The 14934-nt window shown below is 40.3% G+C and overlaps 2 protein-coding genes across 6 annotated transcripts in view; both read right to left on the reverse strand.

Moving 5' to 3' along the window:
• Nucleotides 1-2623, reverse strand: part of Kcnmb4 (potassium calcium-activated channel subfamily M regulatory beta subunit 4) — a 41284-nt gene extending 38661 nt beyond the window's left edge. The window contains exon 1 of the mRNA XM_042698971.1: nucleotides 2266-2623. Within this exon, the coding sequence (XP_042554905.1) occupies nucleotides 2266-2601 (336 nt within the window). The 5' untranslated portion in view covers nucleotides 2602-2623. The remainder of the gene's footprint in view (nucleotides 1-2265) is intronic.
• A 9988-nt stretch (nucleotides 2624-12611) lies between these two features.
• Nucleotides 12612-14934, reverse strand: part of Cnot2 (CCR4-NOT transcription complex subunit 2) — an 87429-nt gene continuing 85106 nt past the window's right edge. For all 5 annotated transcript variants that reach the window (XM_042698647.1, XM_042698650.1, XM_042698649.1 and 2 more), the window contains one exon: nucleotides 12612-13768. In XM_042698647.1, the coding sequence (XP_042554581.1) occupies nucleotides 13682-13768 (87 nt within the window). In that variant the 3' untranslated portion in view covers nucleotides 12612-13681. The remainder of the gene's footprint in view (nucleotides 13769-14934) is intronic.

The following is a 14934-nucleotide window of genomic DNA, read 5'->3' on the forward strand; positions in this document are numbered from 1 at the left end:
GAAAAAAAAAACAGATTATGAGTGAAGAAGAGAGAGAATCTTAGTATTACATAAAACATCATGATAATTGCTTCCAAGTAATTTAAAAATCAATATCTTGATGATTCCAATTTATTTTCTCTGCCAGATCCCCCCAATGCTTAGAAATTCTGAGGAAATTTTCTTTTACTAAATTTTCTTTTACTAAATTCACCAATGCCTTGATTTAGGTAAAAACCATCTACTTATAACTGTATATTTATAAAATAATTATTTTAAAATATTTAGTAATGTTTTGCCAACTATAATATCTCTTAAATGATGAAACTATGTAATTTTAAAATCATTACTAGTGCATAACAATCTTTTTTGATAAATCATGAAAATGTTTATAAAGCCCTAACATTTCTTTTTAAATTTCTAAGGCTTAAGAAGATTAATTTACAACATTTGTCTTGGAGACATTATCACTCTGCTAAAGAGTTTGAACATTATATTTTAATTTGTTTCTAGAGCCCAGCACTGGTGGCTCAGGCCTGTAATCCTAGCTACTCAGGAAGCTGAGATCTGTGGATCACAGTTCAAAGCTGGTTTTCTCTTATGTCTCTGGTGTCTCTTATCTCCAATTAACTACCAAAACCTGGAAGCAGAGCTGTGGTTCAAAGTGGTTGAGTGCTAGCCTTGAACAAAAGAGCTCAGGGATAGTGAGGAGGTGTTGAATTCAAGCCCCCAACCGACAAAACAAAAATTGTTTCTAAATCCTTCTTCTCATATTTACTACCTTTATATGACCTTCTTTTGAAAGACAAATCTTTATTTGTTGGCAGGGACTTTTTTTGTAAGAAGTCATAGTTTTCAGACTTATTATTATTTGTCGTACTGGAGATTGAACTCAGGGCTTGCTAGGTAGGCACTCCACTGTTGATCCACACCTCCAACCCTAAAATGTAATTACTTTTAATTTCCAGACTCAAGAAATGTTCTGTTTAGGAGACAAAAGTACAAGTTTTACTGTAGAGGACTAGCACGCTTATTTTAAATACTTCAAAAATAGTTATTCAGATTTTCCCCCTTTGGATTAATATAAATGCATTTTGTGGCATTTAATCGGGAGTTTTCTTGTGTACACAAAACTCTCCTTTTTTTGTACTGTTTTCCAGCTTGGTCTTCAAAGAGAAAAGGAACTGTAACATTAATATATATATATATATTTATATATACACACACACACACACACACACACACACATCTTTACTTTGACAGTTAAGGGACAAACATAGTAGGAAAATGCAAAGGAACAAAAACCTTGCTTGCAGAAGCAGGTGCGCTACAAAGCTTCAATTAGTGCAAGGAGCGAGGACACTGCTTTTTATAAGTGCTTTGCTCCACTGGGAATAGTTTTCTGAGTCTCCCTCTTTGCTCTCCAGCCTGCGAGTTCTAACCAGGTTTCATCTGTTTTTTGTTTTTTTTTTCATTTTCTCTCTTGCTTGTGATAGCAAAAGTTGTCACGAAACGACTGTTTTCGTGCATTTCACCGGCACTTTTCTATTTCAGTAAGTTTCACTGTTGTCTAGAAGGCTCCTGGTTGTCCCCAGGTCACAGAATGTCCTCTAAGATCCTTCTGCCTTTAGGTCCCCCACTTCCCCACCCCCACGCCACCACCAGCACTGAATTTCTCATCTGATTCCAGGCTGGTGTCTTCCCCACCCCACCCCACCCCACCCCATAGGCTTATCTTTAGACCTCAAATCAAACACGTCTACTTAGAGGTAAAAGGCTAGGAGTTCTGACTTCCGATGACCTATGGTCACAGACCCTTTCGACCTCCCAAGCAAGGTCATTCCATCACTCTGTCCAGGCGGTCAGAAACTCGGACCTGGACTGACCATATGCAGTAGTAGGTGGATCCCTAATTTAGTCTCAGGGCTTCAATCCAACTGAAAGTTAACTTTCTCTCAGCTTCTGGCATCTGTCTAAACCCAGTCCTGGAGACGCTGGACCTGCGGCTGGGCCTGAAAATCCGAGATCAGACAAGATAGGCAATGATAAGGAGAGGCGCACCCGAAGGAACCAAGTGAGCGGTGCCCCGCCCGGGGCACTCATTCCTGGCTGGAGTGCAGCCCGCGCGATGCCCGACTCCTCTTAGCAACCGCGGCATCCGACCAGGGCTAACCCTGAAGCTCCCCCAAATTTGCCTCCAGAGCTCGGCAGGAGCGAGGCGTCCCTCGCGGGAGCCTCGGAGCGCGAGCCAGGGAGCGCGCGCGCGCGCGCGCGGGGCGTCCTTACCTTGGGGTTGGTGAGGAGCTGGTGCTCGTCGCTGTGCAGCAGCGCCCTGGAGTTCGACTCCGAGTTGTTCACGTAGACCTGGACGCAGGGGTACTGCGAGGTGCCCCTGCAGTCGGCGCCACAGGTGAAGGTGCACTCGAACACCTCGCCGATCTGCTGCACCGACAGCACGGTGCAGTTGGCCGCCGTGGCTTGCAGATCCTGCAGCGCGGGACTGAGCCAGCAGAAGCCAAAGATGAAGAGCGACACGACGCCGGAGATGATGAGAAATAACCCGAGCCGGATGCTCTTGTCCTCGGCTTCCGTGTACTCGTAAGCCACCCGGAGCTTCGCCATCGCCCCCCACTCACGGCGGCTGGCGCGCTCCCCCCGCCCCCCACCCCGCCCCCGGCGCTCAGCCCGACTGCTTCGGGCGGGAGGAGCCGCCGCCGCCGCCGCCGCCGCCGCCGCCGCCGCCGCGCGACAGCAGGGGAGTGGGCGGCGAGGGGGAGCGCGCGAGAACAAAGGGGCCGAGGCCGGCGACGCCCCCGGGCGGCGGCAGCGCCCCCCCTCCCCAGTCGCCACCCCAAGTCCCCAGCGCAGCCGCCGCTTCAGAGCCTCCTGCACCCTGGGGCGCACGGAGCGCACCGAGCGCTCCAGCCTCCGACGCCCCCGGCCAGCCTCCGCCCCCGCGCTCTCCCCGCCTCCCCAACCCCGCCTCCACGCGCCGCCCGTCCCAGGGGCTCCATCGCCAGCCAGCCGCTCCTCCGCGGACTCGCGGAGCGCCCGCCCCGAGGGTACGAGCAGCTGGGCTGGGGCGAGCCCCGGGGCTCCCCCGTGCGGGAGGCGGCTCGGCCCCGCCCCCAGCGCCCGTGACCCGGGGCCTCCCGCCCCGCCCCGTTCCGCCCCGCCCCGCCCCACCCCGCCCGGGGGAGTCTCCGGGTGGGTAGGCAGCGGGAGCGGCGGCAACTAGTTCTTGGAATGGGAGGTGAAGGCTTCAGATCGACCCAGCGTACCCGAGCGAAAGCGACCCGAGGTGCGAAGCACGTGGCGCGGCGGCCGTCTTGAACTCCACCCTGGTATTGGTCAGCCTACTTGGAGGGCGGGCCGGTGGCCGAGCAACGGGCGCTCCCGGGAAGCGGGCACCGGAGGACGGGTCGGAGGAAGGGCGTCGGCGCCTGGCAGGACGGCTAGGGCGACACGAGGGGACGCTCCCGGGAGGTCCCCGCGGGTACCCACGCTCCCCCGGCGGGTGCACCGCCCGGATGGGAGGCGTGACCCAGCCGCGCCCACGCGGCGCCTCAGCGGGGCGCCGTCACCGCTAGGTCCCGAGCCTCGCCACGGCGGAGCGCGCGCGCACGGCGCCGGCGGCGCCGGCTGGGCCCCGTAGGCGCAGCGGAGTCCGGTGCAGTTGGCTTGTGGAAGCATGGAGCGGTGAGGACAGGATCTGGCGACTTGCACACCACAAGGCATCCAGCTGCCTGGGTCTTCGGAGACCGTCATGGGAAACTTGGGTGTCTCTCTGGCAGTCGACCTCGCCTAGATTTGGGCTGAAAGAAAGCGGTGGAGAGGCTTGCAGCTCGGGAGAGACACAACTTTCCCCATCCTGACTGTTCTCAGGCGTCCCGAGAACAAATGCTATTTTTGTTCCTAGGAGAACCTTGCCACCCTTGGAATTTGTACCTGAGCGTTCTTAGGAGCGCCAGGCAAAGTGACAGCGGCTTGCAGACCACCTTGGGCACAGGTACCATTTTTAGAGAAGCGTTTTTCTTTCATCCGTCGTTTCTTCCCTCCCTTATTTACCCTGATGGTGACAAACCTGAGCCTTTATTCTTATTTGATACCCCCCTCCCCTTTTGGGGGGTAAGTTAAAATGGCCTTTTACCACATTTCTGACATCAAACTTGAGAACTACTGCAAGCCACGCTTTGAAGACTGAAGTCAGAAGGCGCACTTCTCAAAATATACGAAGACATATTTTTCTAGTGCAACTCCCAAATAAACTCAATGTTCCTGACGAATATTAAATCGGAATCATGCTTGTCTTATTTTTCCTAGATGTCGTTAGCTTGCGTTGACTTTCCACTATAATGGATGCGTTATTTTTAAGTACTAAAGTTTTTCATGTGTTAGGTTTAAATTTTAACAAGCAAGGGGCAAACTTAGCTTAATCACAACACGCAGCAGCGGCCCTGAAGCCATTTTTGTGTTTTTCTGAATACATTAAGATGCTGCAGGTTTGGAAAACTTCCAAATCAAGATTCTATATTCTTTGTGTTTAAAGTTCTGACAGAAGACTTACCTTTTCTTTCCTCCTTCCTCTCTACTTTCTCCTCTCACTTTGTGCCAGTACAGGGCTTGATTTTAGGGCCTCAGGGGACTTGGGTATTTTTTTTTGTTGTTGTTTGAAGCTGGTACTCTATCACTTGAACCACACCTCCACGTCTAGCTTTTTGCTAGTTAATTGAAGTGTTTGGTTTTTTTTTTTTTCTTGACAAGCTTGGAACCAGGATCCTCAGATCTTAGCTTCCTTGGTAGTCAGTATCAAAGGTGTGAGCCTCCAGCACCCCGGGGAAGACCGGGTGCTGGTCTTTATTTATTTTATAAATTATAAAATAATTTATAAAAAATTATTTTACTTAGGAATTACATTGCTTCTTTTTCTGCTAGCATAAAGGTAATTGTTAGGGTTGCATTACCCAAAAGTAAAAGCGCGTTTATGAGTTGAAACCACATGAGATTGCAAGTCCTCATATATTTTCTACTGTTCTAAGATTAATAACAAATATCTATATTTAGTAATAAAAGCAGTATAATGGCAAAAGCATTTGCAAATGAACTCCTAACGTATGTCTATACTTATATTCAAGGATAGTTAGGTTTGGTCAGAATCTGTACTGTGAAGTTTATGAAGGGGACAGTAGGTACAACATATTGGGACTAATGATTTAATAATGGTCCTGCATTTTAATTTTTACAATGAATCATATTTGTGTTGAAAACAGCTCTTGTTCAGATGCATAGTAAATAAGTAGTACTGATCTGTGGAAGACAGAAAGATTAAACCAAAGTATTTAGTTTTCTAGTGGCTTGTTATCCATTTTAAACTGGATTGAAAGTAGTAACATACAGTTAACATACCTCATCAAATGACATAGGGGTATAAGAATTCTATCTTTATGGACAAAATTGGCCCAGAGCTTTTCTAAGCCTTTGCTTGGATACTTCCAGTGATAGAAAACTATTAACTCCTAATGTGTAAACCCGTTTATTTATTTTGGGCGGGGTGCTTAAAATTATGAAGTGGTAACTATTATACATTGATATTTGCCTTAATGATGCAATTTATGGTTTAATTAGTGGCCCTTATTCTATGCTGTCATGTTATATAAGATAAAGAAACTTGTAAAGGATAAAACCTTACAAAAGACTCCATTTTAGATATGGGAAGATGGCCCTCATGTCCCTCCTAAGCTTTTCTTATGTTTCTCCAGTATTCTCTTCTGATAAGTTAAAGAAATTAAGGTAGTGCCCTAACCTCCCCACAACCCCCACAAAGAAAAAACAAACAACAGAAAAAAAGGTTAACTGGAATTTGCAAAGGATACCCACTTAATGTTCTTTAAAACTTAGGCCTGTATCTTTCTTTTCCTGCTACTCAATATAACAAACACTTTCAGGATAATGGACTTTGTAACTCAAAAATTTCATTGCAAATGAAGAGAAGCCAGGGCAATATTTTTCTCATCTTCATTGGCTTTAATTTGTATGCCAAATAGTTTTTCACAAGTCAATTAATTTACCTTTTTTAATTTAAAATTTTAAACTACTGACAGAAACTGATAAAAAAAAAAAAAGACAAAACTGCAGATGAAAAGAAAATCAGGTAATCTTATTTTGAACATTTTAACATGTCTATTAAAAAGCAAGGCTAAAATTTTATGAAATAGATGTAAGTATGAAATATATTTGAGGAATATTATTTAAAGACAGTAAACAAAGTAAAAAGTGTCTCAGGAAGGGAAATATTTAACACAACTCAAAAGACAGCCCACTTTCCATGCAGCTACATATGGTAATTAAAGCCACATCTTAAAATAAATGTTCAGTATGTATCAGATTTGAAGGTAGCTTTGAAACATTCTGGCTGCCCCAAATCTTTATTTTTATACATAAGATGAAACTATGTCATTCCTTCATGTAATGTTTTGTTGTTGAGATGTCTAATCTTGAAGATAGTTTTAAAAGTTTTTCTATTATAAATATCGAGAACTGATTTCTAAAAGAATGAAGCCAACTCAGTCACTTGTAAACATCATACAACCCTTAAAATTTGAAGCATAGCTCCCAAAATATTCAAAGAACTTTTAAACATTATTCTTGAAATTATATTCAGTGTGCACTGCAGAAGAAAAATTATGTGGTAAATCTTACTTAGGTCAAAGGCAAATGTGAGTTACCAAGCATTACATTTCATTTCATGTAATTCTTTTGGGAAATTAGAGGCTAGGGTTTTTTTTTTTGGGGGGGGGGGGTGTAGAGGGGGGATGGTGCCTGTCCTTGGCTTGCACTAAGAGCTATCCTCTTGATTTTTATGCTCAAGGCTAGCACTCTACCACTTGAACCACAGCCCCACTTCTGGCTTTTTGGTAATTAATTGGAGAGAAGTTTCCCAGACTTTCCTGCTTGGGGTGACTTCAAACCATGATCCTCAGTTCTCAGCCTCTTGAGTAGTTAGGATTACAGGCATGAGCCAAAGGCACCCAGCTAGAGACCAGTTCTTATTCACATTGAATTGTTTTCATCAGCTAATATCCTTAATTATTAATGAACTAAAACTCTGACTACATAGTCCTATTTCACCTTTTCTAACAAGATGTCAAACCATCAGTGGGGAAGTCTTACTCTGCTGCTGTTCATTGCTTTTTTTCCACTAGTCCCACCCTGTTCTGTTTCCACAGAATGACTCCCCCTTCAACACATCTACCTTTTACAGGGGCCCTCCTTGTTACCCATAACCTGGGATCCCAGATGTCTCAACCAATACAGCAAGGCAAGAGATTCCTGACCTACTCTTATGTCCCAAACCAGCAGGAAGTAGCCAAAGACTGATTTGGACTTCCCATTTCTCAAAGATTGCAGTCCTTGAAGGGAGAATGATAGAAGCTAGAGCACTTGGAAAATGCAAAAGGAAACTTAAAAATGGAAGATGAGATTACATGTTCTCTGAGATAGAACATTATGAATAAACTTTCCAACTTAAAGGAGACCAGCTTATGGAAGCCCACTCTAGTCACAAAATACTATAATAAATCTTTAATGTACCTAGGCCAGTACACCATGGTCTGCAAGTCAACTGTATTTCACTAAACCTCCTCGAACCTGGACAGTGAGTCTGCCTCTTGGATGGTCCTGAGTAGACTTTTTGTGTGTATGTGCATCCTAGGGTTTGAATTCAGGGACAGGATGCTGTCCCTGAGCTTTTTATTGCTCAAGGTTAGGGCTTTACCAGTTAAGCCACAGCTCTACTTCTACCTCTTTGGTGGTTAATTGTAGGCAAGTCTCACAGAATTTCCTGCCATGGCAAGCTTCAAACTGCAACCCTCACATCTCAGCCTTCTGAGTGGCTAGGATTACAGGCATAAAACATCCAACCTGAGTATACTTTGAACATTGCAAGCACCTTTCATAAACACACCTGCTCAGGAGATTTGAGATCTAGTAAGTAGTTCGTTAGCTAGTGTTTAAGCATGTGCCAACTTGTGATCCCTTTTCAAGGTTTGAGTTTTTAAGATACAAAATTAAGATAATACAACCATTATGAATTTTGTGACATTTTCAGTAAGTCAAATATTTGACAGAAAGCTAGGCTACACACATAACTTTCTTACTGAGCCCACTGAATCCTGAGAGTCCTAATTGTTAAGGAGATAAAAGTATTAAAACTTGACAAGTCTTAGAATTTCCACAGCTAGATAATGGATTTTAAAAGCTTCCAATTACTAGATGTATTGGTAATGTATATAATTTCCATTAGTAGTTTTTATGAATGCAAACTGGATTGGGAATCTAAAACCCAGCAAAAATAATCACTGTTTTATGCTTGGTGATAGACTCAGCGTTACTCCTGTTATGCTAATAAAGGCTAGTATAATAACAGGGTCCCTGAATTAGAAAAATGGATGTTACAGGAAAAAGCAAACAAATGCAACCCAGCACACAGAAATTATTCCAAGGTTAACTTGGTGGGATTTAATCAGAATCTTAAGATTTTTCTGTAGTTAGTACAATAGACAAAATGCAGTATATGAAATTCAATAGCTTCAAAGATGATTTGTGGTATTTGTGGTATGTTCCTGACTTCTTCCTTGACTTTCAAAAAGTGTCTGTTTAGACAGCTACTGGTGGATCATACCTGTTAGTTAGAAGGCTGGGATCTGAGGATCAGTTTGAAGCCAGCCAGGGCAGCAAAATCTGTAAGACTCTTTAGCTATAATTAACTACCAAAAAGCTGGAAGCAAAGCTGTGACACTAATCCTGAGCAAAAAAAAAAAAAAAAAAAGCTCAGGAAAAGCACCCAGGTCCTGAGCTCAAGCCCTAGGACCAGAACAAAACACCAATAGACACCCAAATTTCTGAAGTTAGGGTCTAAAAAGGAGATTAACACCCCCACAGATTCTCCTCAGGCATATTAGTTCTGAGAATTATATAACTAGAGGGTAAGTTGTTTTATTAAAAAATATTAAGTAGTTGTAGTTTCCTGAAAGTTATTTCAATATAAACTGAGCTGTTTCTATACCAAATGACTGCTAAGAGGAATATTACTCAATTTATGTGATCAGCTTTAGCACAAAGCAGACTGCACAGTAACAGTATAAAATTTCAGGCTAAACACTCACCTCACATTTAACAAAAACTGTCATTTCCCAGCTCTGAATGCAGAACTAAAGTACACAATACATGTATCCTGTTAAACATTATTTGCTGCTTTATTAATGTTTCACATTCCTGTTCCTAACATCAAAAAAAGAGGAAAAACAGGTTAAGTTGAATAAAATTGCCATCTGTAATCTGTTTAAAACTACTTTCCAAAGATACAGTTTTCAAATTGGGTCTGATGTTTCAGGTATGTGATGACTATCCCAAAGACACAGGGGTTAGCTTGATCTGAGCACTAAATATCTGAGCAGGTTATGTTAGTACTTGTGGCAACAGAATCACAATTTATACTCATCATCTATTTATCAACCACCTTGAAACCATTCTTTATTCTTTTACAGTCCAATCTGTAAACCTAAATGATTATCTGGATCCAATGTACATCCTATTTGATTCAACTTAACATACTGAACTGCTAGTAATTTCCCTTGAGATTCAGCCATGTTTTTCAATTACCACTAGTTTATTCTTTACTGTTCAATAATAGTTATATAAGCATACTGCAATTTGATTATTCATTCTTCAATTGAAGAATATTTGGGCTGTTTCTACTTAAGTGTTATGAAAATGGCTTTTGTAAATATTGTTGCACATTTCCCTTTGTAAACACATTTTCAACTTTTCTTTGGTAAATAGGAGTAGATGGATTAGTCACACATATTTGACTTTATCAAAAGCTGTTAAATGTATTTACTAAAATGAATGTTTCACGTCACATCTCTTCAGCTACTTATGAAAATTTTTACTATTGTCACATACTTGATAATGTTTATATCCTCAGATGTTATTTATGTTAGTAATTCTTCAGTTGATTTTCTTTTTTGTTACAAGTAATTGCATAACATATTGAACTGCTGAGTTAATTTGCATCCCTATTTTGACTTTTAATGTGTTTATGTACTTTATCTCCCAGATCTGTCATGTCTTCATAGTATGATCTAATTCACTGGTAATGCCAGCAGCAAGGAGAGCCTATGCTATGCTCTTAGGACCTGGCTTTTACAAAGTAAAGGTATTTCAATGACTTTTCCCCCTTTCTCCTCTTTAGCCCTGATGGCATCCCCTTTTTCTCCTCCTCCCCTTTTCCCTTTCTTCTTCCCTTCCTTCTGTCCTTTTTGTGGTACTTAGGATTATTAAACCCAGGTACTCACACTTGCTAGGCAGCAAGCACTCTAGGGTTATTCCCTATACCCTAGAGATGATCTTATTGAAATGTTACTAAAAATTGCTGTATAAAATACAAACAATGCTTAAGAAAGTTTTAAAGGCAGACATCCATTTCCACATACTCCTTGACTGTGGAGACATTTGGGCAACTGTTCTTTCTGAAATACTTGAACTTTTACTTGCAAAAACTTGATGGTATTAATACAAACTGAAGTCAAATGGAATATGTCTACTTTCACAGCCAAGCTCAACTGCTTCATATTTAATGGGCAATGGATATGTGTGAATGAAAAAAACCTATGGTTTGCAAACAAAGAGGATTCAGGAGGGATCAACTCTTAGAAAAAACCCTGAAATTATTAGGCTAACTGAAAGATGCTTTAAAAGATTCTTGTAAAAATGAAATTACAGCAAAAGATAGTAAGTCCATTGCTTGAATTTGATATCAAATCCAGTCATCAAGTATTACCAGCTACCAGCTGTGTCCCAGTTTCAGTGGCAAAAGGGATAAGCAAGATAAATGGTTTTATGAACCGTTTGTATAAATGGTTTTAAATGTTAAGAATTTAAACTTTCAGGTCTTAAAGTTTATTATATCTCAGGAAACAATGTCTGTGTAAAACCCTTGAAAATGGATTATTATATGGATTGTAGTACCACTTCAAAGATGACAGATGTTTGCAATCAATTAGATTACAACTCTCTTTTTGTAATTTAGTTTTTGTACATGTTTCACTTGCTATCTCTGGAAAAATGAATAGAATTAAATCTAAGAAAGAAAATGTGAAGTATATAGGTTAGGTCAATTTTTGTATATGTGTGACATTATAAAATCAAGGCATGTAATAGCATTTAGTTAGAGTTTAATGTAGCATTTTAAGTGTTGAAATAAGAATGTCTAAATTTCTGATAGTTATAAAAGTTAGTTTCCTAATTTTAATGATTCAGGATAAAAGAACTCAGAAAATTGTAAAACATTCGTAAAATGTTTATGGCAGTCAAAAGAAAAAAACTAAACCCAACAAAATTACTGGAAATGAGCTATCTTCTTTTCCTGAGCCAGTCATACAGTAGCAATCATGCTTCAGTTAAAATTTTATATCATGTTTGTAAAGAGTAAAGATGTCCTTACACTGATTTTTTTCTTCCCATCTACTTTTTATGATTATATAGAAGTTACATTTTACCAAGTCAATTATTATGCGATGTCATCTTTAATTCTGTTAAATAAGTAAACTGATTTGTATTAATTTGACTTCAATATATGTCAAGTATGTTAGTGTTCTGTAGTGGTCTATAATTACTAAGTGCTATCTTTCCGACTGAGATGCTTTGGTTTCATTCTGAAAGATTCCAAAATCTTGATATTTTAATTACTTTCTAGTACTTCAAAATACATATGAAAAGAAGTTTTGAGTCATTTCACATTTCTGATACACAAACAGCAATGACATAAATATTTAATGTTTAAACATGATTTGGTAAATATCCAAAACATTTACTCCTATAGAAAAAGTGAAAAGCAGAAACTCATATCCTTTCTATTATCTCTAATTCTGCTTTGGTAGCTTGTCTTCAGATATTGTAAAATAGAGTGTTTGTATTTAGATGTGAAAATCCACTAACTAGTATATATGAGACAAACCAAAGGTTTGCTAACAACCTGAAGGTGGAGTCACTTTATCTTACTTTAATTCATATATAAATTCATAAAGATAAAAATCTCAAAAGGTAGGTGGGAAGGTGGCTCAGCGGTAGAGTGCCTGCCTTGCATGCATGAGGCCCTGGGTTCGATTCCTTAGCACCACAGAAAAAGCTGAAAGTGGTACTGTGGCTCAAATGGTAGATTGCTAGCCTTGAGCTGAAGAGCTGAGGGACAGCGCCCAGGCCCAGACAGAGTTCAAGCCCCACAACTGACAAAATAAAATAAATCTCAAAAGGTCTATCAAGAAATTTCTCATAAATTTCTGATGAAAGCAAAGCATTTTGTTTGGGTCCCAGAGTGTTCAATGAGATGTTTTGCTTGTAATGCTATTATTTAAGAGAAGTTTTCTTTTGTTAACACTTTGAGTGACTGGATTTTTAACCAACAAGTAAAATGGCCCACTACGGTTCCATTAGATTACTTGATGAAAGCTGAAATGAAAACCTTTACAATATGACCATTTAGTCTGGTATTTGTAAAACTTCAGTATTTTCATACCCTATTTCTCATGTTGAAGAAATAATTTCATAATTTCAAATCAAAGTCAACACTGCAATGAGGAGAGCTTTTCTACTTTATTACAAAGAGAAGAAGCCTTTATGTGGTCAGAAAATACAAGATTGATCTTTTTCTCTTCCTATGAAACGCTGCTGTTCAAACAGCCAGAGTGAATTGTCTCAGTTCACTTCTTCAAGTCCCATCACATTCACTTGGGTATGGATGTCCTTGGCTGCTGAAAATCTGGCCCTTTAGTGCACAGGGCGACAAAGTCCCCTGACCAGCAGTTCCAGAATGTCCCATTTTCATATATTGCATCCATGCACACCTCCTAAAAATGAGGTACAGCAGGGCAAACATTTTCCAAAATAGATGTCATATATATAATATATACACATTCGTACATACATACCTTTATTCATGTGATGTCCAAAAATTTAAAAAAAATGTACACATTTATTACAAAATCGTAACAAAGACTGGACAGTGTTTTGCTCATTCTGGAAAGATGAAGCTCAGTAATAACACAACCCTGGAAACCATCCAGAGATTGTGGCAATATCTTTCTTCTAAACAGTCAGATATTCTTGCATTAAGCTTGGCGAAACTGCCTTTCAAAAACAGAAGGGGAAGTAAAATGAAGGAAGCAGACCTTGCTCATCTTTCCAAATGAAATACGAGAAGGATCTTCACATAAAAATGCACAAACATTTGTTATTTTATTACCAATAGTGCTACAATGAACAATGCAAATTTTGTGGTCTAATTTTGTTGAGTCTTTTGTGGGTTTTCTTTTTTACATTTAAGAAACTAAATGGTAAACTTCTGTCAGTGTACTTGCTTGTCTTTACAGACCCAAGTATGTCTGCTGGCAAAAAAAAAAAAAAAAAAAAAGAAAAAAAGAAATGAAGAAATTCAGACCCTGCTCAAACTAGAGAAAACAAATTATAAATTTAGTTGTTGGGCAGCACATAATTAGTAAGGCAGGACCTCAAATGGTGACCCTCTGCGTAAGCCAATTGCCAGATCCTCAAGGAATTAAAACCAGGGTGCCTGAGCCACATCAGTTCTGCAGTTATGTTGAGTATTGTGCTGAGACAGCCATACCCTAAGAAAAGGGAAGTCTTTTTAGAAGGCTTGCTGAGCAGGGTTGTAGTTGAAGGTGGATGGCAGGTGAGGCCGTTCTTCTAATTTGTCATATTCCAGATGGAACTCCTACAAGTAAAAATTAGGAAGTTAGATTATATATCTTCTTTTGATTTCAGTTTTCTGTTAAAATATATTTACTATATGGGAAGGCTGGAGGTTTGGCTCAAATGGGAGAGTGCAAATCTAGCTACCGTGAAGTCTTTGAGTTTAAATTTTGTTATAATCACAGTAACTCCATGAAAGAATAAACACACACATATAGATGTGCCAGTTTTGTTCCTCTAAGTGAAACACAAGCTTTCTGTGGGAAATTCAGGAGACTAGTCAGCAATACTTATTCACTGAAATTCTGTGTTCTGTTTTACTAAGAATAAAAGGGGAAAATCACTATATCTCTAATATGAAGCACTGAAAATGACAGGATATATAAAATACAGTCTCTGCTGGGTGCAAGTGGCTCACACCTGTAATTGTAGCTAACAGGAGGCTGAGATCTGAGGATTGTGATTTGAAGCCAGCCAAAGCAGCAAAGTACATGAGCCTCTGACCTCCAATTATGACCAAAAAGACAAAAACAAAACAATAAAAACCTAGTCAGAAATGAAGCTGTGGTTTAAGTGGCCGAATGTTAGCCTTTAACAAAAAAGCTCTGTGACAGTGCCCAGGGGCCCCGAGTTCAAGCGCGGAAACAGCAAAACAAGCAAATGATACTTCTCTTTTAGTGAAGTATAGAAATCTAAATATTTGCCTTAGTTTATGAAAAGTTTATAATGAATATTCCACAATTTGCTTAAAAAATCAAACATATTCTAACCTCATTAAAATTTGAGGGAAATAATGAGCTTAAAACTCCTACATCTCCAGAACTTCCATTATTTTAATCTCAAAATCCTGACTTAAAATATAATTGATCTGCTATTGAAAACTAGACAGTGGTTTTGTTTTAGGCATATCTGAAAGATTAACTAGACTGTTCATTGTAATCAGGAGAAAACTCTAACAGATTCTGTTCTCAACAGAAAAAGCTGGTTGTGGTGGTGTGCATATGTCCTCCCACATAAATGGGAAGCCTGAAATAGGCAGGTTTCAGTCCAGGCCAGCATGGGCAGGAAGGGGGATTCAGTAGTAGAGTGCCTGTTTAGAAAGTTTAAGGAGGGAGTTCAAAACTCAGTAACAGCAAAAGCCAAACCAAACCAAATCCAATCTCTTGAAAGATGATGCTTTAAAATTAC

Source organism: Dipodomys spectabilis, unplaced genomic scaffold (assembly GCF_019054845.1).
Source record: "Dipodomys spectabilis isolate Male_0828 unplaced genomic scaffold, ASM1905484v1 ptg000234l, whole genome shotgun sequence".
Lineage (NCBI taxonomy): Eukaryota > Metazoa > Chordata > Mammalia > Rodentia > Heteromyidae > Dipodomys > Dipodomys spectabilis.